The sequence below is a fragment of the Leptopilina boulardi genome, unplaced genomic scaffold (genome assembly GCF_019393585.1).
Source record: "Leptopilina boulardi isolate dan_hultmark-lab unplaced genomic scaffold, ZJU_Lbou_2.1 LbouV2_51, whole genome shotgun sequence".
NCBI classification, from domain to species: Eukaryota; Metazoa; Arthropoda; class Insecta; order Hymenoptera; family Figitidae; genus Leptopilina; species Leptopilina boulardi.
The window spans coordinates 1,025,866-1,049,990 of NW_026137996.1; the positions used below are offsets into that span (position 1 = coordinate 1,025,866).

At 25.4% G+C, this 24,125-nt stretch overlaps 2 protein-coding genes across 5 annotated transcripts in view; one reads left to right on the forward strand and one right to left on the reverse strand.

Annotated features, from left to right (window-relative positions):
- LOC127289823 (uncharacterized) overlaps positions 1–24,125 on the reverse strand; it is a 116,631-nt gene that overhangs the window by 60,386 nt on the left and 32,120 nt on the right. For all 4 annotated transcript variants that reach the window (XM_051318017.1, XM_051318018.1, XM_051318019.1 and 1 more), the window contains exons 3-6: positions 10,435–10,583; positions 8,246–8,374; positions 7,162–7,345; positions 3,445–3,710 (exon numbers count right to left, since the gene is read on the reverse strand). In XM_051318017.1, the coding sequence (XP_051173974.1) occupies positions 3,445–3,710; positions 7,162–7,345; positions 8,246–8,374; positions 10,435–10,583 (728 nt within the window). The remainder of the gene's footprint in view (positions 1–3,444; positions 3,711–7,161; positions 7,346–8,245; positions 8,375–10,434; positions 10,584–24,125) is intronic.
- LOC127289825 (uncharacterized) lies at positions 16,735–20,799 on the forward strand. The gene is made up of 3 exons (XM_051318021.1): positions 16,735–16,825; positions 18,292–18,352; positions 18,421–20,799. The coding sequence occupies exon 3, from the start codon at positions 18,460–18,462 to the stop codon at positions 20,620–20,622; it is 2,163 nt and encodes a 720-aa protein (XP_051173978.1). The 5' UTR covers positions 16,735–16,825; positions 18,292–18,352; positions 18,421–18,459; the 3' UTR covers positions 20,623–20,799.

The following is a 24,125-nucleotide window of genomic DNA, read 5'->3' on the forward strand; positions in this document are numbered from 1 at the left end:
AAATTTTTTCCAGGATTTTTTTGAGTGTAGCTCAGCATCTGCTGGACCAATCAAAAAGTGCCCCATACATTTTTTGTTCGAGACTTTTTGCTCAATTTTTTGGCATTATTCCCGAGAGATTATCTCGCGAATTTAATTTTTCGGAAATTTTTCCAAATTTCTTTTCTAGTGTAGCTCAGCATCCGCTGGACCAATCTAAAAGTGCGCCATACATTTTTTGTTCGCTACTTTTTGCTAAAGACTTTGGCAGTAATCCAGAGCGGTTATCTCGCAAATTTTAATTTTCGAAAATTTTTTCCAGAATTTTTTGAGAGTAGCTCAGCATCCGCTGGACCAATCAAAAAGTGTCCCATACATTTTTTGTTCGAGACTTTTTGCTCAATTTTTTGGCATTATTCCCGAGAGATTATCTCGCGAATTTAATTTTTCGGAAATTTTTCCAAATTTGTTTTCTAGTGTAGCTCAGCATCCGCTGGACCAATCTAAAAGTGCGCCATACATTTTTTGTTCGCTACTTTTTGCTAAAGACTTTGGCAGTAATCCAGAGCGGTTATCTCGCAAATTTTAATTTTCGAAAATTTTTTCCAGAATTTTTTGAGAGTAGCTCAGCATCCGCTGGACCAATCAAAAAGTGTCCCATACATTTTTTGTTCGAGACTTTTTGCTCAATTTTTTGGCATTATTCCCGAGAGATTATCTCGCGAATTTAATTTTTCGGAAATTTTTCCAAATTTGTTTTCTAGTGTAGCTCAGCATCCGCTGGACCAATCTAAAAGTGCGCCATACATTTTTTGTTCGCTACTTTTTGCTAAAGACTTTGGCGGTAATCCCGAGCGGTTATCTCGCAAATTTTAATTTTCGAAAATTTTTTCCAGAATTTTTTGAGAGCAGCTCAGCATCCGCTGGACCAATCAAAAAGTGCCCCATACATTTTTTGTTCGAGACTTTTTGCTCAATTTTTTGGCATTATTCCCGAGAGATTATCTCGCGAATTTAATTTTTCGGAAATTTTTCCAAATTTGTTTTCCAGTGTAGCTCAGCATCCGCTGGACCAATCTAAAAGTGCGCTATACATTTTTTGTTCGCTACTTTTTGCTAAAGACTTTGGCTGTATTCCCGAACGATTATCTCAAATATTTAATTTTTCGATTTTCCATATATTTTTTTTATGTTTAAGTGGATTGAGAAATTATTTCGATTTGATTAATGAAAAATAAATCCCCGTGTAATCCATATTTGAAATTTAAAAGCACGAATATTCATAAAGGATCATTTCCCGTTTTTTTTTTGAATTTAATATTCTATATAAAGTGTGGGATTTGTAGAATTAAAAATACTCTTCAAAGATCAATTTCACGAGTTGATGACAAAATTTTTATACGCACCTATATATCTCTTTCTCTCGTTGGAATGAATCTTTATTTTGTAAAGTATAATCGTGATGATTAAGATACCTGGTTATTCTGATAACACAGAAAATTAAAAGTCATTAAAATAAGCTGCAATGCTTATTATTTTAATACAATTTTGCTTATTTTTTAATCCATTTTGGCATTAAAATAAGCAAAATTGGATTAAAATAATAAGCGTTGCACCTTATTTTAATATGTACACGGAGAGAAAAATCTGCCTTTTATAGTATAGAAAGGTTTACATTTAATGCACAGAAATTTTCTATGCTATATAGACATGAAATTTGAGTAATTATAGTACAATCGTATGTCTTTTTAGCATGAAACTTGTCTATGCTAATAATGTTTGTCATATAGCCTCTTATTACATACTTATTATACTTTTAATCCAACGGCGCCATGCGAAGATCGCACATAACATCATCCTACTATGTTTGCATAAGTTCTATGCTTTTTCGGGGATAGACTCTTGCAACTGGCGATTAGGGCAGTTCCAATTCAGTAAAGGTGGGCGTGGCCTAATCGCCAGTTGCAAGAGTCTATCCCCGAAAAAGCATAGAACTTATGCAAACATAGTAGGATGATGTTATGTGCGATCTTCGCATGGCGTTGTTGCTATTAAACTACATGTTTTGTACTATAGAAGCATATATACTATGCTCTTTTAGTACGGACAAATACTATCCTAAAAATTCTCAAATCTTTGCTCTATTAGTATGAAAAGTTTAAAGAAAAATAGCAGCAATCTATTTCATACTATAAAAGGCAGATTTTTCTCTCCGTGTACCTTATAATTTTCTGTGAAGCTTCCCTAGTCATTCCGACTAATTGTCGAAATCAACTTTGACCAAGATTGCCTAGTGGGTTCCTCTCGTAACCAGGCAAATTAGTCAATTCCTCGTATACGGGGGTTAGCAATTTTTTTTAGTGTAATTCTGTACAGTTACAGAAGCAAACTCTTTGTTGATTGCTGATGGAACAATCAGGATTTGTTCAGCTGACAAGTTTATTGTTCCATGTCACGTGGTCATATTAAATTCTCGCAAACTGGCGTGCAGATTGTCGCGTCGTTTACTTCTGGCACATGTGCCACTTTTGCTTTTATTATTAGTTTTTTTTTAAAAAATGACAAAGTGCTGTTAAATAATGAATCCGGTTAAAGTGAGAAATCTATTGTAAGTTTAGTAAATGGATGAAGAGACAATTTCATCGTTTATCGGTAAATTTATACTCGGTTACTATTGAACATAACCTCACCTTAAAAAATACAAAATGTATATTAAATATTATTTAACAACAAATTTCAATGCAAAATAATTATTTGGTATCAGGTCAAAGAATTTGATTCAGAAGCTGCATGTTCCACAAATTTTAATGCAAATGAAACTGGTGATATGACCTATACGGAAATCTGCTATCGATTATTTTAAAAGGCGAAGAAACTGAACAAATTGTATTAGACGGATCAAAGCTTTGTTATTAAAACAAATTGTATTGCCGATTTAACAATTTAGTTTTGTTATTTCATAACAATTTTCTTTGTTCTCTCTAAATATAAATCAGTGAAAAAGTCACTGGTCTCAAATCAGTCGCTAAATTCTAGCTATTTGAATCAGTGGTTTTCACTGACAGTAACATTTCACTGGAGAATCAATTACTTTGACTGAAAATCAGTGAAATATTTCTGATTTAAATAGCTAGAATTTAGCGACTGATTTGAGACCAGTGACTTTTTCACTGATTCAAATTTAGAGAGTTCATCAAACAATTATGTTTGTTCACCGAACAATCCGAATAGATTTAATAACAATCCCATTTTAACAATTTTTTTTGTCTCAAAAACAAATAGAACTGCTATGATTCTATATATTGACAATCCGGAATTGTTGTGTGGAATTAATTTTTAGTAACCACAACAATTCTTTTTTCTCCGTGTATTTAATTTAAATTGAATATTTTAAATGAAATTTTTTTATGAATGTAAAACAAGAATTGTATGTGCAGTGAATTTTTTTTTTTTATTCTTACTTACTAATAACTGCACGATGCCCCTTGACCCTTCTGCCAATATTAGGTGAAACCAGGCTGAGTCTATCGCCTCGAGCCCCCAAAAGTGGACTAGGACTTCTTCGCGGTGGAGGAGGTGGAACGGGTTCAATAAAAAGTCCATAAGTACTTCCGGTATTTATACCCTGTGTACTTCCGATTCCTCCAATTCCACCAATCAGGCCCCATTCCGCGATACTATCGATGGAACCACTTCTTGGAAGACACGAGCTTGTGCTGCTGCAATCTCGTCTTTAAAGAAAGAAAAAAAAAAAATTTATTTTCACATATTGATTTTGAAAAAAAATTAATTATCTTCTCGTTGGAAAATTTTTCTATATAGATATTTTAGAGGCTGAAAAAAGTTTATATTCTTTTCTTGAAACAAGTATAGAAAAATGACAAATATACATTTGTAGAAATAACTGATGCACTTTGTAGGAAATTCAACAGTTTATAATTTCTGATTATTCTTTATAAAAAATGTTAATTATGCAAAATTGCTTTGACACAATTTTCTTTTTTTATTAAAACCATTTTTCTGCAATGAATCGCATGATTTAGAAGCATTTGCTTATCGTTAAAGGGAATAATCATAAATTAGTTAAAAGATTCACGTTAACGATAAAAAAATTTGCTCCTAATTATTTTTATTTGCAATTTTTTTCCCCCCTTTTTTAATATATAATAAATAATTACTTTTTGTAATATAGTACGGATAAACATATATTTATTTTTTTTTGTAACTTTAAAATTCTAATAGTTTTAATTTTCAATGAATTTTTTTTTGAGAAAATAAAAACAATAGAATTTTTTTTCCTGAAAAATAAATGAAATAATATCTATTAGGAAATTTAAATTACATTTTGAAGCCATCGGTTGAATCTTTATTAACTTTGGCATCTAGCGAAAGTAAGATAGAAACGATCAAACGAGAAGCAATTTAAAGAAGTAAATCTCAGTAGTTCGTGGAAATTCTCGAGACTTGTATGGAAAACGGAAATGACTTTAGGACGCCCAGGGATCATTTATCGTGAAGCACCATTTCCGGTTTACATCTATTTTGCCTTAAAGCCCATATAGTATATACGTGTTTATGACTTTTGTTGCTTCCATTTGCCTTTTTTTCTAAACCATATATATATACTTTTTAAATAAATATAAAAAAGATCTTTTCTTTTTAGAAAATATACCAAAAATATATGAATATTTTTTTTTTTATCTTTTTTTATATATTGTTAAAGGAATAGAAAAATGTATAGAAAAGTCTTCGCAAAAAAGGTATGAGATTTCCATTATATTGCAATTTGAACTCTTCACAAAAGCATTGTTGTCTTTACTCTAACCAATAGCCATCTTATTATTTTTCCTCTTATTTTTTTCACATTTTTTCTCGCACAGATCGTTTCTTTCATCGGATTTCAGTATCCGTCTTAACGATAGGGACACGTTAAGAACCTTTGGATAAGTGCGAAAGCAATATAGGGAAAAAAAATTGTCGCTTTCACTATAGATATATAGATATAGCGTTAATCGAGAAAACGCTATCCTAAACTTTTTTTTTATAAGGTCAAATCGTTTCGTGAAATGGTTTCAAATAGTTGTACATGGCATTCGAAAATCTTTCTAATTTTAAGAGACACTAAAGAGTCTTTTTCAAATTACTTTGCACTTTTCAAATATTTATTTTATTTCCTTTTTATTTTTTTTTCTATTTTTTTATTATATAATTACGAGATGAATTAATTGTTGTATTTTTCCTCATCGCTTTATTTTGCAATTTATTTTTTACATTTCTTTTGAATTTATTATTATCAAAATTGAAAGGCGTTAGACACATAGAAAATATTAAAATCTATGGCATATATATATATATATATATAGAGGGAATGAGAAGTTAGTAATTCGCAGATGGTTTTTAATCTTATCAAATTAGTTTCTTCTGACGTCTTCTTAAATGAGATTATTTACTTAAGAAGTGCAGAGTCACTCTTGTCTAGAACGATTATTTAATTTCAAAAAGAGCAATAAAGGTCGAGAATCTCATAAAAATAAAAGCCTTCTTATATCTCTCATCTCTTCTATAAATGGAGTTTCTTCCTGTTCGGATGTACGTTACTTGAGGTCAAATATATAACGTTATTCGATATTAAAATATATATATATATAGAAAAAAATTGATATATAATTCCAAGAAATTTATTAGCATAACATAAATTATATTTGATTATATAGTATTTTTATATTATTTCCCAAAATGTTTATTCTGTAAAAATATTATTGATTAATAATTCTAAATTGGATTCATTTTTTTTGATATATCGAAGTGTGAATTTACTGATACTTTTTTTGCATCAATTTAAATAGAAAATATAGAATAATTTTATATTTCTCTAATATAATTAATGATCACTTGATACATATTTGTGTAGCGTTTATGTATATATGTACTATATATCACAAAATTCATCTTCCTCTGACATTTACTATCGCGAATAAAATTTTAGTATATGTATCTATTTGTATATTGCCACTCAATTACAATTCATCATTGAAACAGAATAATAAAAAAAATATATATATATATAAAATATGACATATTTTACGTCGGTTATATATATGTTACATGCAAAATATATATTTTTTTGAATTTATATTTCTCTGGTTAATTGAAATAGTTGATGAAAAAAAAAAAATGATAAAAATTAAAAACCAATTTATTTTTATGAAAGCATTTAGAATTTTATTAATTTTTGAATATTATTTATATTTTATTCACATTTGTATTATTTTTATTTATATTGAGAATAAATAGAACTAAAATGTTTCAATATAAATAATACAAATTTTTAATTCATAAAAGAAATTTAAGGACTTTGTTTAATATATTGACAAATAAATAAAACAACAAATAATATATAAATATTTATATAGAAATAAATTTCAATTTATCTGATAAATATAAAAATTAAAAAAAAAAAATATTTTTGTTTTCTGATAGAATATTTTATATTCTTATTTTTCTTATAAATAATATATTGTTTTTAAAGAAAATTCTTGAATTAAGAATAAATAATTCTTAATAAATATTTTTAATTTAACAAATTTTGTAAATATAATATATTTTATTTATAATTTAGGCTTGTTTTAAGAAAGGAAACAACTTTTTTTTTATATTAGTGAAGTAGAATTTAAGGAAAAATTGGTTTACGCTTTAGTAATCGTCAATTCACGTTCGAGAGATGCTATTTTTATACAAAAACACACCCGTTAAAATACCTCCTATTCCTTCTATATAGACCCTTCCATTTGCAAATTAAAGCTTCCGCGACTGCAGTGGTAGCGGTGGATCGCATTATACATTCTGAATAAAAAGTTTCTCTCTCTCTTTATAACGCTCCTAATTCAAGGTTTCTATTATAAATTTTCTCCTCCTTATATATATATTTTTTTTCACTTCATTTCTAAGATTTTGTGAATGTAACTTTTATTTTTTATTTACAACTTTCTTCTCTATTAATTAATTTCTCTATAGGTAATTTTTTTTCTCAGAAACAAAAAACCCTTTCTTATTATATATATATATATATATAAAAAAAACATTTTTCATGGGAATATTTTTTTTTCTCGTAAAGTAGGCATGTAAAAATTTATTTTTTCAAAAAAAAAAAAATTTTTATAATATATAAATACTCTCGTTTACCTTTCCCATGAAAGCCTCCTTGGAATGTCATCGCTTGGGGTAAAACTGGGTCTTTGATTTAAAAGTCTCGCCAATCGATTGAGCGGCTGAGAACCACTGATACTTGATGTGCTTAATCTTCCACTTCTTGAGCTTTCTTTGAACTGTTCTCTGTTCGAAGGTCCAAAATCTGAGACGCGACGTTCTAATAAGAAAAAAATGAAAATATTTTTGTTAATTTTTTTTAAAAATATTTTTCTAAGTAAAAAATTAGTAAAAATTTCTCACTGTAATTTAGATTTCATTTTTTTTTTTTTTTAATTTATTTTCAATTAAAAAAATAATTCATTCATATTACAGTGAATTGAGTCACGTTTTTTCATTTATGAAACTATATAATTTAATTTTTCGTGGTTCATTTAGAAAAAAAAACCTGGTACATTTTTTCTGAATAAAATACGGTCCATGTTTTATCTCTTGAATCTCGCGCGCGGTTTCAAGGATAAAAATTATTTTCATTACCGTCTTTATTATGCTTGAAACATAATTTATATTTCGCAAGGAAAAATTATGTTTCGTATAAAAAAAAAAGTTTTTTGTAAAATTGAAAATAAATATTACTATTTTTATAGGGAAAATAATATATATATAAATTTTGACCATAAAGAAAAATATAAAAAAGGAATTTTTTTCTCAATGGTTGTATAATAATTGTATATAATTTAGTTTTCAAATGAAATTCCATTTTCGGTTTCTGTTACAATATTATTGTAATCTAATTAATTAGTTGATCGAGTATATAATCCATTATCAAATAATTCACATTTTGTTGATTTTAGTAAGGGTATTACGCTTAGTTGAGGAAGATAATTATATAATTAATTATTAATTTAATTTATTTAACGTTTATAAAATGAGAATTTAATTGCTCGCTTTAAATATTCGTTTAATGGTAAATTCAATAAACATTTTTTTTTTTTTGAAATTTGTAGAAAAATTATTTTTTGATGTTTTTTATTTCAAAATTCATGGCAGTTGCGGGAAAAACTTTTTTAATATAATATATATATTTGTTTCGCGTAAATATATATATAAAAAAATATACCTAGGGTGTCGTCTGTGAAGGAAATTCTTGGAGTGATTAGTTTTGAACAGTGTGTTACAGTGTTGCCTCGTTTTCCCAAAATTGCGTCTTCTCCAAAAGTTGGAATAACTGCGATACCTGTATTGGGTGCTATGTTAGGAAAACAAATACAAGAATTATATTTGAAGATGATGATGACAACAAAACATAAAATAATTTAATTAGTAATTTTTTTTTTTTAAATAGAATTTTTCTTTAAACTTTAATTCTTAATTTATGATTATTAACTAATTGATTTTTTTTCTTATATTTCACCCAAAGTCCTTGTAGTCTATTTTTAGATTAATTTTTAGATTTTAATTTCTTTGAAAATTTATTTTTCTCATTAGAAAAATGTTGATTGAACATTGTAATTAATTCAAGTAAAGATGATTTTATCACATCGGTCGTTTTATGGTAATTATAATTATTCGTTGTAAAAATCGGGAAATTTTATTTATATTTATATTTTTAGTAATAATTAATTTATTAAAATAATAATTTTTCTAATATAAAAAATAATAAATATATCAAATAATTTTCTAAAATTTTGATTTTAATTACATTGCAAATCATGGCAAAAATTTTTTTTAAAAATAATTTTTAAAAATATTAAAAATTTAGAAATATTTAAAAATATTTAAAAAATTGACTCTTTGGATGAAATATAATTGAATAATCCATACTATATATATGATTTAAAATTTTAGATTACAAGTGATTTACTTGTTTTATACTGTTACAGTATATAATTATCTTCAAAATTGATTTTAATCAAGCACGATTGTTAGTTGATTTTCGTAATTAATGTTATTTAATTTTCTCGAGCTTTACATAAATATATATATATATTTAGAATTTGAAGAGATTTTGTATTGTGAACTCACTAAGAACTGGTTTTGCATATGTATATAAACCCATAAACTAGAATCTAGGTTATTCAAACATATGCTAAACCATATCTTTTGTGTTTCTCGTATACATATATATAAATTGAAAAACATATATTTAAGTGCAAGTATATAAAAAACGTGAAACATGTGAACAGAATTAATTTTTTTTAAAAAAAAAAAGAAAAAAAAAACAACTCTATAAATTTATTATACATAGTTCCACAATAAGTTGAATATTGAAAATGAATATTGAAAATTCAAAATAAATTCATTATAATTTTTAATTCTATTAAAAACATCAAATTAATTATTTATATATAATTTTATTAAAAACGTGAATGTGTGTGCGAAAACAGAAAAAAGTTTCTAGAAATGTTCTGATCAAATTTTGCGATTAGAATATAATTACAATTACATTTACATGTAATTTTATTAATTTATATTTGATAATTTATTCGGATAAATTGTTATTTTAAAAAAATTTTTTTTTCTAAATTTCTTTATTGTTGAAACATAAAAATTATTCTTGCAAAATTTCATCAGTGATTAGAGTTTTGATTAGCTTTTTTTATTTTTTTATTTTCTCGAATAAGGTTGTATGGCAAGGTCAAGAAGGTGGAAGAGAAAAAAAAAGGTTATTTTTATTTTCTTTCCTGAATTGTGATCTATTTATGGAGGAGAAAAAGGGATATATATATATACAATCGAAGAAGGAGAAATAAGATAAAAAAAAGGGACATTACGTGCGGTTTGTTATTATCAAAATCCTTTTTTTTTCTCTTCCGATTTGTTCACATAATGGAACTATTGTATAACACATTTCACAGTGTACGAATTATTAAAAAAAAAAAAAAAAAGAAAAAAATTGTACGATATTTCATTTTCTTTTTACGCGAGTTCAAATCATTTTTGTATACTGAAAAAAACATTTATTTGATTCAACTAATCGGTTACTTGACTATTATCAAATAAATATTTACTTGAATCAAATAATTTTTATTTGAATTTAATAAACTGTACCATTTGTACCAATAATTTCGGTATTTGAATCAAAAATTGAAAGTACAATTTTTTTTTTTTTTAAATTTTGATGAAAATTTAAGTCGCGGATTCGGTTATAATGAATATTTGGTTAAAAGGAAATATAAAAATTCTATGGAAGTTCGATCAAAAGGAAATTGACAATCAGTTTTCTTTTTTTTTGTTTTTTTAATTTTGCAGTCAAGGGGGGGACACAAAAATTTTAACATGGCGGTTATAAGATTATTAGTAACTTACTGAAGGATCGGGCATCGATTTGTGCTTGCAAAATATTTAGGCCTGGTGCGACAATTGCAGGCAATGTTCTGGAGCGCAAAAGTGGCGCTGGCCGCCCGCCAGGACCGCGAGGATTTTTCGTTTCCGGTTTGCATTCTACGACTTGTGCGCTGAAAAATGAAAAATAATAATCGTAAATCATTCTCTATTATATTTTCTCCGACATTTTCAAACACATTTCAAAAATATTAAATCTCTTCCAATTTATTATTATCATTATTATTATATCATATTATTATTATTATTATTATTATTATTATTATTATTATTATTATTATTATTATTATTATTACTATTATTATTACTATTATTATTATTATTGTTATTGTTATTGTTATTGTTATTGTTATTGTTATTTTATCAAAATGATAAATATTTCTAAGAATATAATAAAAAATCAAGTGCATAATATTCTGTTGAGCCAATTTAATAATAATAATAGTTACGAAAAAAGTAGTTTCAAATTTTTCTGGGTTTTGAAATTTTTTTTTGTTTGTTTGTTCTTTTTAAGTTTCTACTGAAAAAAAAATTTTTTTTTTTTCATCGCTATAAATAGAAATAATTTTACGTGAGAGGCGCATTCATAAAATATAAATTTAGCATGGCACCGAAGGTACCTTAACTTTGATAAGTAAAAAGTTTTTGTTTCACATCAGTTAAAGTCAATTTCTGGCAATTTTCTCTTTTCTTTTTATAACAAGAGAATAAAAGTGTAGAGGAGAGAAAACTTGAAGAAAAAAAAAAGCAAGGGAATTAAAAGTGATTATAAATATAAGTTTTAGATTTATTTATTTATTATATTTTTAAAGTAAAAAAAAAAAAAGATATATTTTAAAATTTTTTTCAAACTAAAATTATCTATACACGAGATACGAATCGAATTTTAATTATAAAATCTACAATATAGAGAACATTGTTCTGGGCTATAAATTTTGCTCATAAAATAATAATTTTACATTTACCTATATAATCTAGTTTGTGGTATTTTGATTTATAAAAGACCTTTTGTCTCTCTATTATTGCAAAAAAAAAGAAACTTTACAAAAAAAATATGAAATTTGTAAACACTTTTTTTAGAATTTTTTTTTTCGTAAATAAAATAAGCGATTATTTATTAATAAAAAAAAATATTTATAAAAATATATAAAAAATTAAAAATATTTATAAATAAATAAATTTTTTATTTTAAGATATAGAATATACTGAATTTAAAAATAAATATAATGAATAATTTTTGAAATAAGATCCAAGAATTTATTTTTTATCTCACTGCGCTTGAAAGTGATCGTCTGACTATAATCCCCTTGTACTACTAAAGTCGCAACAAACTATATTTTCTCCACTGTATTTTTGTTCCGCTATACATGTCTGACTAAAATTGGTTTATACTACTAATTAAAGTACTAATACGTTTTTTTTTTAGGTAAATAATATTTTTCTATATAGTATAAAAAAAACTAATATCAGTTTTAAAAAAATTCTTCGTGAGTGATTTTTAGAAAATTCCAATATTTTTCTCTCACCTGTGGGAGAAATTTTTTTTTTCTTTTATTTTTCTTTGAAGAAAATTGACACATTATTGTTGAAAGAAGGGTAAAACTTGCCCTTTAGGTTATATAACTCAAAAGCTTTAAGCTTCAAGCACTTCGTCTTCAATATATGTCTATATATATATATACGTATACTTATATACCATACTTTGTGTGAAATTCTGTCAAAGAGCATACCAAAGCGTGTAAAATTACAGCCAGGTCAAAAAAAAAAAAAAAAAAAACTAATACAAGTAGACGGTGCTGATGCATTTTCTTTTTACTATACACAAGAAACTGGTGGTTTTTTTTTTTATAAAAGAAAAAATATATAAGGGCACTTGACACTTTATATATGTGAAATAAAAAAAAAAACCCAAACAAACTGACGACATGGATTTTGTTTCCGTATACAGGAAGAATATATGAGAATCTAGAGAATAGTAAACACAAAAATTTACGCAGAAATTATTTTAACGGTTCCCCATTGGTTTTTGTGTTAAAAATAATTCCTAAAATATACATTTTATTGATATTAAAAAATTTTCAAAAATGTCAAAATTTTTTTATAATACTTTTAGGGCATTTATTGAACCGCTTGAATATTTTTAATAGTCAAATAATCAAGTATTTAAATTAAATAAATTTTGTTTTCAGTGCATTGAAATTATATAAAAGATTTATTTGATTTAAATAATTTTTTTTACTTGACTTTTATCAAAAATTTATTATCAATACAAATAATTATTATTATTTAAATCAATAAAATATTAAATTTTTTTTTTTTAAAGTATGTATATTACAGAGATGTGACCTTATTGTTAAAGTATAGAAAGATTCACCCAAACTTGGTTGAATAATGTTTTATATTCCGTTTGCATGGGTTTGCTCGATTGACATCAATTCAATTTCCTGTCGAGTTTGCCTTTATTTTCTGATATTAGAAGAAATTGATCAGAAAAGAGCGCTAGAATTTCTATTTTCACAAATAAATCTTAATTTCTCTCTCTCTCTCCAAGTTATTTGAATTTCTGATGAATTTCTTATCGTTCATTACGTTTTTAATTATAAATAAGAATCTCATTTCTATTTCTGTTTCAAATCCACAAAGAATAACAAATATTTCATATACAAAAATGGTTTAAAAAAAAATTAACAAGATGGTGAAAAAAACTTGAAAAATAAAAATATAAAAAAATTACCGACACAGAAATCTACTTTACCGACGGATGGTAAAAAATTTAAAGCGGATTCTAGGATTTTTTACCATCAGTCGATAAGGTAGATTTCTGTGTCGGTAATTTTTTTATATTTTTATTTTTCAAGTTTTTTTACCATCAGTCGATAAGGTAGATTTCTGTGTCGGTAATTTTTTATATTTTTATTTTTCAAGTTTTTTTTTACCATCAGTCGGTAAGGTGAAATAACCCTAATTATTTTATACACTAAATAAAAATTTATTTGATTCAAAGTAATCAAGTATTTGAATCAAATAAAAAAATTTTTTTTTTTCACTGTATCCGATTTTGTATATTATAGAAATGTACAGGTCAGAACGCGCACTTAACAAAAATCGCGAATGGCAGAAAAGAAAAATAGTACTGTGAAAATGGAGCGCAGACTAAAATAAACAGGAAACCAATAAAAGAAACTTTGAAAGTTAGTTTATATGAAAGAAAATTATATTTCTTGTGAGAAAATAATAGAAAACTTTCGTTGTCACCTTTTATTATCTTTTTGCACATATAAAATTATCAAAGTGTGAATTTTGAAAAACGTAGTTTTTTTAAAAATAATTTTTAAAAAATAATAAAAATATCTTTTTTTAAATTATATAGAAATTTCGAATACAATTTTTTTTAATTTGAAATTTTTTTCCTTTTTTCCATTTTAAAAGTGAGTTTTCAAATACCTACAGAACAATTTTAGAAATTGAAGATAACTTGAGTTGTTAATGCTGAAAACTATTAAACAAAGCCACAAAAAAAGGCTTTCATTTCCTATCACGATTTGAAAGGAAGTGAAAAACCTGCTCAATCCGCTAAATCTCTGACACGTGGTATTTTTTTTTTTTTTTTTTACTTTTCGATCAGCGTTTTGTAGGCAATAGTTTACAGTCCACAAAATTTTACGACTCTCTTCAACTGCCCCATTGAGTTTACTTCCTTTTTCATGCGCCGAGGAGAATAAATTTTTCGATTAAAAAACAATCTCCACATATTTCATTTGGTCCTAAAAATTTTTAATTACATTTTTTTTCCAAAAGTTTTATATGTATATAAATTTACCTGTAAAATCCCAAAATAATAAATTAAATTAAAACAATAAATAATTATATAATAAATTATTTATTTTTATAAATTAAAAAAATATCGCGGTCAAAAAATAATTTACATTTTTTTTTCTAGAAATAATTTTCTTTTTTTTTCTTTTCACAAAATTCTTTCAACCGCGATAAATTGGAAATAAAAATTCTTTCTGTTGAATTTTTTAATGTCTATATATATATAAATAATTGAAATAATTATCTTTCGTTTGAGAATAATTTTTCTTTGAGAAATAATTTTATAATTTCGTTTATAAATTTATTTACCGTATTAAATTGAAAATAAAAACTCTTTCTATAAAATTTCTATATATAAATTCATTTACGTTTGAGAATAAATAAGTTGTTTGAAATTTAGTGGCAGTTTTTTTTTTTTAAGATATTCATATTTTGAAATTTTTTTTTTATAAAAATGGACTATAATATACAAAATTGAGTTGGGAAAAAAGTTTGAGTCCACTAGTGACTCTAAAGTCTGAATTAAGAAAATCTCATTTTCTCAAACGATCTTCCATATAGAGTTAAGTCGTTTCTCGATAAAGCGGAAGTTTAAGAAAAATGAATAATACGTAAAAGAGGTAGTAGTAGTAGTCCCCTCTCGTTTTTCCGTGTCGAAGAAAATCACGTTTTCAAGAGATTCTCATAAAGTTAAGGGAAGTACTTCTATATGTCAGTGGCGAATGAAGGTTAATGGTCTAACGCCACGAAGCCAACGACGTATCGCGTATATATAATCATTTTTTTTTTCTTTTTTTAAAAGGGTCAAATGCAATTAGGAAGCATTAAATTTCACTCCTCGGTGTTGATCTTGAAATGACGCGACGGACGTGCAAAAGTCGCTCGAAGTGGAAAATTCTGTACTCGAAAAAAAAAACTAAAAAAAAAAAATATTATCTCTCATAAAATAATAGTATGTGCGGTTAACGTTCCGAAGTTAATTTCACAATTTTTTTTTTTTTTAATAAATCACAAATTCATGAGAATTTCATGTAAATTAAAAAATCCATTTTTTTTTCATGAGGAAAATAATTTGCGACAGGAAAAATTAATTTCAATTTTCTTCTCACATTTTTAGTTTTTGAGTTCCATTTTTTTTTTTAAAGAAATTTTTTTTTAAAAATGACTTTTTAAAAATAATTTTTAATATTTGTTTTTTAAATAATTTTTTTCTTTGGCCTATATTACTTTTGAACAAATGATTTGTATAATTTCGATTCTATCATTTTTTTTAAGTTTAAAAAATATTTTCAAAATTATTGGAGAGGTTTGATTAAAATTCTGTATATAATTCTCACACCCACCCTTTGGTTTTCAATCTGATACGTTAAAATCGCTGACAATTGAGACGAAATCAATATTACAGTTCCACTCTTAAAAGCAAAAACGAATTGAAAATAAATATATGTAAAATTCATTTCGCTGATTTCTGATTTTTTTTTTGAATTATAAGAATGTCTGTTAATTAAAAAATATTTTATTGTAAAATATAATATTGGAATGAAATAATATAATTTAATAGAACTATATATAATAATAATAATTTTTTTTATTATTAATTTTATTATTATTTTATAATTATTATTACTATTTTTATTATAATATTTTTATTATTATTTCTTAAATTTTCTTTTTTAATTAATAAATTTCTAATATAAAAATTTAATTTGATGTAGGTAACAGATTTTGCTACGTTTTAGAATTTTAATAAAATAGATAAAAATATGAGTGTTTTTAAATACAATAATTTTTTTTTTAATTTGCAGGTGCATCCGGTTTTTTAAGGAAAAGTGTTTGTTGCTGATCAACTTCTAAAGGAAATCGGATATAGCTGAAACACCCAGAGTTCAATGTAAGTTTTTAAAATTTTTTCGTAAATTTTTTTAATTTAAGATTATAATATTGATATGTATAATTTACAAAATTTAACGAAATTAATTTTCTATCATTGATTATAATCAATGATAGAATTAAAAAATTACTTGAATAATAATTAATATTAATACTTTAATAATAATTAAATAATTACTTAAAAATAACAATTTTTATTAAAGAATTATTAAAATTATTAACAAAAACGAGTATAAAAAATACACGGAAAAAACAAACTAACTATTTTAGCACCAAACTGCTTTATCCTTTAATAGTATATAATTTTGTTTACCTATTAAAGTATGAAATAATGCTTTTTTAGTTTAAAGCAAGTCTATACTAAATAAGTATAATGGTTATACTCTTATAGTAATAGTGACGTACTTTAAAAGCATAAAGTTGATGCCCGCGAAGTACGACATATAGTCTACCTAAAATAGCAAGAACTTCTTCCTTTTTGGTGTATAAATTCTTGCAACCTGCGTTTTGGCCACGCCTGCCTTCCCTTTCCATTCATCGATAGAATGCGCGCGAGAAGTCGAAACCTGTGAGTGTGTGCGTGTATTGTGATTTACGTCAGACCACATGTTTTGCCGGTATTAATTGATTAAGATTTTTATATTATTTGGTAAGTATATAACAAATATATATTTTTAATCATCTCCATGACTATTTTCTACCTTATCTTACTTTTTTGGGGAATAACACCCAAATTTAATTCTACACAGTTTAAATATAGCAGCATAAAAACAAAACTTTTTATAGGTTAGGTTATTAATTTTGACATATTATAAAAATTATCAATAGTATGTCGATTATTAATAAAATAATATTAATTAAAATAATAATAATTTGCATTTAAAGTATTTCATACTTTAATGTTTCTTCTTAAATTTTTAATTCTCGCAATTTGTAAATTCAATTTTAAAATGTGATTGGACGTAATTAATGAAATTTGCAAATTAAATTTTTCAAAATAGTTAATGTCTAAAACTGGTGTAATAAATAATAAAAAAAAATCTAATACTTATATTTTCATTATTTTTAACAAATAAGTAAGTTTTACCATTTATGTTTCTCAAAAGACATAACCTTTAAATTACTTTATACTTTATATTCATATTTCAATCTCATCATTATTGGGTCTAACCACTGAAAATCATCTGAGAGTGGTTGCTGGCTTTTTTTTAAATGTAGTTTTAATATTATATGAAACTAGATAAATTTCTAAGTCTATTTGTCATAATATTATCGTGTAAATTTTATTTCCTTTGAAGTTATTATTAATTTAAAAAAAAATTTAGTGCTTCTCACATACTTTAATATTGATATAATTTACCTGCTATGAAAATTTGGTGAGGGTATTTTGCTTCGTTTCGAAATTAATAAATTTTGTTTGTCAATTAAAAGAGTTAATTCTAGGACTTGAAGTTGACAAAAAATATTACATTTCTCTCTTTTTTTATGAGAATAGAAAGAGATGTTATACTTTAAACTCATAGAATTAACGTTTTTAAGTAAAAATTTTTCAAATTTATTATTTCCGAAATGAAGTAAAATAGCCTAACCAAATTTTCTTATCCATATCAATATTAAAATATGTGCGAAGCCCCAAATTTTTTGAAACAACGAGAATAAAGTTATAAGCTTTGAAAAATTGTGAAATTTTTTTACTCAATAAACTTTCAAATTCTAATTAATGTCTTAAAATAAAGTAAATAATAATTCCATCATTTTTTGATGTTGAATAATAATTTCAAAAGAAATAAAATTTACACGATAATATTATGAACAATAAACTCAGAAATTCATCTAGTTCCACATAATATTAAAACTGAATACTTTAAGAATAAGCGAGCAACCACTCTCAGATGATTTTCAGTGGTTTGACCCTATTATAATTTGTCATAATTTTGCGAACATGTAATTTAAGCATTTGAAATTTATTACTTTTTATTATATGTTTTTAAAATAAAATATTTTTATCTTTTTATTGATATATAAGAAATAGTAAATTTATTCTATTTAAATTAAGTTTCAAAAATCTTCTTTCCCACATCAGACCACATAAATATCGGCTTTAATTTTTTTTAGGTACATTCAATATTTTTGGTCGCATATCATTACCAAAAAAAGAAGAACAATTGATAAAACGGTTCGTATCTGCATTCACTGTTAATATTAAATATGCATTTCCAAATTTAAAAGTTTATATCTTTTCAGATTAAAAATTGCGATTAAAATATATGTAAGAGCACCATTATGGATTTAAATAAAAGTATTAAGGACATCAATAAAAATGATATTAACAGGGAAATATTAAAAATGACGCTTCGTTTGTACAGTAACCCACAAATTTCTCGGAAAACTGTTAATGAAATTGTAGAAATGTTTCAAACATTTGTCTCAGAAACGTTTGTTCCATTTATTCAAAAAGAAATTGAAAATTGTGTAAAATCAATTTCAAGCGGCATGGCATATTTTAAAACACAATTTGTTTTAGAAAATTCGAAAGATATTTTTAAACCATTTTCTACGGAATATTTAAGATTTAAAATCTATGAAGAAAAATACTCGTTTAATCCCCCTCAACTATTGGAAATCGGACAAGAGTCTGTATATATGACAGATGATGATCAAAATGTACATGTTACTAAAAAGTCGATCTACGCAGCGCATGTTCCATTAAAAAAAACTTTGGAAACATTTTTTTCATCACCGGGTGTGTTTAATATGGTTCTTCAATATATTAATGAGCTTTATGCGGAAAAAAAATTTATATCAAATGTTGTTCAAGGAGAATTGTGGAATAAAAAATACAAAGATTTAAATAAAATTATTATACCATTGTACTTATATTTCGATGATTTCGAAACCCGAAATCCATTGGGCAGTCACGCAGGAGAACAGAAATTAGGTGGTGTATACATTTCCATTGCATCATTACCTCCTCATATTTCTGCTAAAATGAAAAATATTTTTTTATCCACAATTTTTCACTCGGATGATTTAAAAAACTTTGGAAATAAAAAAATTTTTCAAAAATTAATTGAAGAGCTCAATATTCTATCGGATGAAGGTATTATAATAAATGTTGAAGGAACTGATAAAAAAATTTACTTCCAATGTATCCAAATTTTGGGGGATAATTTAGGATTAAATAAGATTTGTGGCTTTTCTGAAAGTTTTATAGCTAATCGGTTTTGCAGAATTTGTACTGCAACTAAAGAACAATGCCAAAAATTGTTAGAAGAGGATGAACATCTTTTAAGAGATGTAAAATCTTATGAAAAAGTCGTTGCTGAAGAAAAATTTGCAGACAGTGGTTTAAAAGAAAAATGTATTTTTAACGACATAAAAAATTTTCACATTTGTGAAAATATATCTGTAGACGTTATGCACGACATTCTAGAAGGAGTTGCATCATATACAATTGCAAAAGTAATACATGAAATAATTTCTTCAGAAAAAATTACTCTTGCTACAATCAATAATAAAATTGATTCTTTTTCATATGGCACACTAGAGACGTCAAATAAACCAAGGCCTTTATTTTATGCACAGGGGAAAAAAGGGGCCCAGAAATTAAAAGTTAAGCAATCTGCTGCTGAAATGCAATGCTTAGTGAGGTATTTAGGGCTAATGATTGGTGACATCGTTCCCGATAAAAATCCACATTGGAAATTGTATCTCTGTTTAAGAAAAATTTTTGGTGTTGTAGCTTCTCCTTCATTAGATAAAGGGCAAATCCAAAACCTCAAAGAACTTATAAGAAAGCATAATAAGCTGTACTTTCAACTAAATGGAAAACTGAAGCCTAAAATGCACTTTTTGCTGCATTACGTAACAGTAATGATTTTAAATGGTCCAGTTATTCATTATTCAGCAATGAAGTACGAAAGGAAAAATAAGCAACTTAAAGAAATCGCAGTGTCTACTACGTCAAATATAAATTTACCATTGACAATAGCAATTAAACATCAGTTGCAACTCTGTTATGCAACAGCATTTTCACTACCTATACAAAGTGACATCGAACTTGGATCTATCGATAACTCTGATGCACACAATTACTTAAAAAAATTTATTCCCAACTTACGGGATGGAATATCTGTGACAACGTTAAAAAATATTGAATTACTTGGAATTAGTCTTTCTCCTGGAACAGTTTTTGTAAGCAGAATAACTGAAAATGGTCCATGTTTTGGAGTAATTAAAAAAATTTTTTATTGCAAGAACGTTTACTTTGAAGCAGAAGAACTCGAAGTATTATTCTTTGATCATCACTATCATGCTTATTGCGTACAATATAATGTGAACCCTACAAATCTATTAATAAATGTTGACCTGATACCAAAAACTTCACCCTGTCTGTTAGTTAAAAAAAGAACAAATATTTTTGTAGCGACAAGATATGACATTTGAAAATGTTAAAAGGAAGCTTAATTTTTTGTAAATAGAACTTTTTAATGTGATAAGTATTTTTTTGTTCAAATGTGTTTGTCATAAACTAATCTCCTTATAAATGTGAACCTCATAATGTTATAATTACAGCAAAACTTATTTACTATAATTAATTTTAAAGCGTTTTCTGAAAATGTAATTGACCGTTTATCATCGAAATTTCATATAGAATTATAAAATTTCTTATTAACAAAATATATTTTCGAATTGAAAAGAATACATTTTTTCAATACTTTCCATGAAATTCTATGACTATAAAATATTTAATGAGTAGCATATTAAATATGAATTTATCAATCTGAAGAAACCAGCAAATAATTTTTAATAAAAACTAATATTCTCTCTTAGCAATTATTTAATTATTAAAACACTTTTTTTTAAGTTATTACGTATTTTGTAATATTTATTAGAGAAAAAATATTTAATTAACTTGACTTTAAAGGACCTACTTTTATCTTGTTTGTATTAAAATGGTTTGTTCAATATACATTTTTTAAATTTCCAACATTATTTCTTCAATGTGTAATTTTTAAAAATTAATCAGAAAATACTCCTATAGTGATACTATTTTGGTTGCAGAATTTATTTAATTCCTTTAATTCTTTTTGATTTATAGTTCAGGATTAGATTAATGGTTTAAAGAATAAAAATTATTTTAGCAAAATAATTTTCAATTTCAGTTTTCTAAAATCTCATACTCCAAACGAATAATCTTAGCCCAATGATCATATCTATTAACTCCAATTAGGTAATTAACATATTTGTACAAAAAACATTGTTCTTAGTAATACAGTATTTACAACATAACATAAGAACAAAAAACACATTCTACATATCCCTTAAAGTGTTCTAAAATGTAGTTTGTTTTAAACATGAATAACATAAAAATTTACTTATAATGTAATAAATATCTTGAAAAATAAAATAATTAAGCAACATCTGTTAGATTATGCATTAGCCTATTATGCATACTTGAAACGAAGAACTTAAATAATAAACGCTACTCAACGACGTTTAAGAAATCTAGTAATATATAAATCAGTCACAACATATATAAAATATTTTATATACTTAACACTGTTCATCACAATCTTTGAGATCACGTATGTATAAAACAAAATTATAATATAAACATAATATAAAAATTATTTCTCTTATGAAAGTTGGTTTAATTTGTTGAGAATGTGAGTGACAGCTCCATATAAATTGGTCACTTGAAATTCATAAGCCTCTCGTTCTATAAATTGCCATACGTGGCAACATATATGTGAAAATGATTTTTGAAACAGTTTTACACACTGAAAGCACAAATTTACAGCATCCAAGGCGCTTGATGTTTGATACGTATGAGTATCCATAACAACATATGCTGCTGATATTTCATTAAGCGTAGGGCCACAAATGACTATAAAAGGCGCTACAAGTAATTTGTGCTCAGAGTGCAATTGTTCTATTATTGTATAAATCTCTTTCAGGGAATTAGTTGTATTGTTTGCCTCCTGTAATCATTGTTTCAAAATAATAATTATTTATAAAACTTATAGTGGACACAGGGAAGTGTTATAAAAAATATATTTAGAAAATATATTGCTAAAGCTTACCTTTAAATGATAAATAAATGAATTTAATACTTCAATTTTTTCAGGGTTCCATGCCTTACCTAACTTTGAACGCGTTGTTAGTTTAGTAATTTTTTTGAATAACAATGGAAGTAGCACTAATGCAATAATATCAGCACATTCTGAAAAAATTTAATTAATATGAAAATTCTTTATTTTATGCATAGGGCATTTCATGCGAGATTAAACTTAAATTTTCAAAATTTTCTTTACTTTTTAATACAAATAGAGATTAATATGCTTAATTAATATCATTTCCACTTTGTCTAAAACACAAACATTTATGAAAATTTTAAAAAAGAAGAAATTAAAAATAATTGCTCTTTTTTAACTGTTGGTATATTTTTGTCCAAGAATAGTGTCTTTTGCCACTGATAAAATTTTACAAAATTATCTTAAACAAAAATTATTAAAAGACTAAAATTTTGAATATAAAATTTTTGAATATTTTTTTTGAGTATATTTGCTTCACTAACCACTAATCGTAGTCACAAATAAAAATGTACAATTTCTTTTTTTTATAATATTACAAACCTTTCGTTTTGTCATTATAATCTTTCAAAATTGCTCGAACATCCTTATCAGCTTTTTTTTGCTTTGCAAATTTAATAATTTTCTCAGCAATCGAAGGCCAGTTTTGCTTAAAAATATTTCCATGTTTGTTAAAGAATGCACAGAAATCTGCTTGTACCTTTAAAATAAAATAAAGATTTAAGTTCATATCAAAGTTGTCACATATTTTACAAAAAACCCGTACGTGAAATGTGCAAAAGGCCCATTAAATTAAATAATTAAAAAATTTTAATTCATGAGTACTAACCAGGGTATATCCAACCGGATGTAAAAAACAAGGAAAATCTTCAAAAATTTTCTGATAATTCAGTTTATGAAACCAATAAATCCTCTCTTTTAATAATTCAGTATTATTCCATGCCTTTATAAAGTCATCATCTATAATAGTTACAGCCTTTTTTATTTCATTTAACTCTTGTGAGTAAGATTCATCTGAAATATATATTATTAATATTGAAAAAAAAATTATTTAATGCCTACTTGATGACGTAAAAAATATACATATAGTTATAAGAAAAATTACATTAATAATAAAAGAATTAAATGCATAAAAATAGAAAAATTGTATACCTTCATCTACAATTTTTCGTTTGGAAGTTTTCAGTTTCTGTATAAAATTCATTGAAATAGCTTTTTCACGAATTTTTGCATAACATGTTTGAAAAGCGCCATGTGCACTGCTGTTCTTACCGGCACGTGAGTAAAAGGATTCTTTTAAATAATCAGGGAAAAGTGAATTTGCACTTTCAGCTAATGCTTCGAATCTGTCTGACAATATCCTTTATTAAAAATAAATTGTAAATTAATTTGCAGAAAACAACAAAACCATATTATGTCTTAATTTTATATTTTACTTACGTATAGGATTTAGTGCGCCGAATTTCGTGATATAAAATTATCCTTGCGACCTTATGAATAGAGAAATAAGTTGTATTCTTCTTTTCCAAGATGTCATTTTTATTCTTAGATTGTTTTTCGAAGTCGTACGTTTTAATTAAAAATTCTCCTTCACCATTTTCCATTAAAATTTGGTAGATATAATTACCTAGTCGTGAATCTAAATTTTAAAAGGAATTATTTTTATAGTCCTAATTTGATGAAAATAATTTGCAAAATAAATTATTTTACGTGGTTAATACTCATACCTTCTTGATGAACAACATTCTCATTAAAGTTTCTTGCCTCTGGATAAAGTAAATAGCTGGTTTCATTATCTATTAATAAATTTTGGGAAATATCTTCTTTTGAAACAGATATTTCCATATCTGCGTC

What these genes read in the sequence shown, in the direction of transcription:
- LOC127289825 (XM_051318021.1), top strand. Translation starts at nt 18,460, where the DNA reads ATGGATTTAAATAAAAGTATTAAGGACATCAATAAAAATGATATTAAC.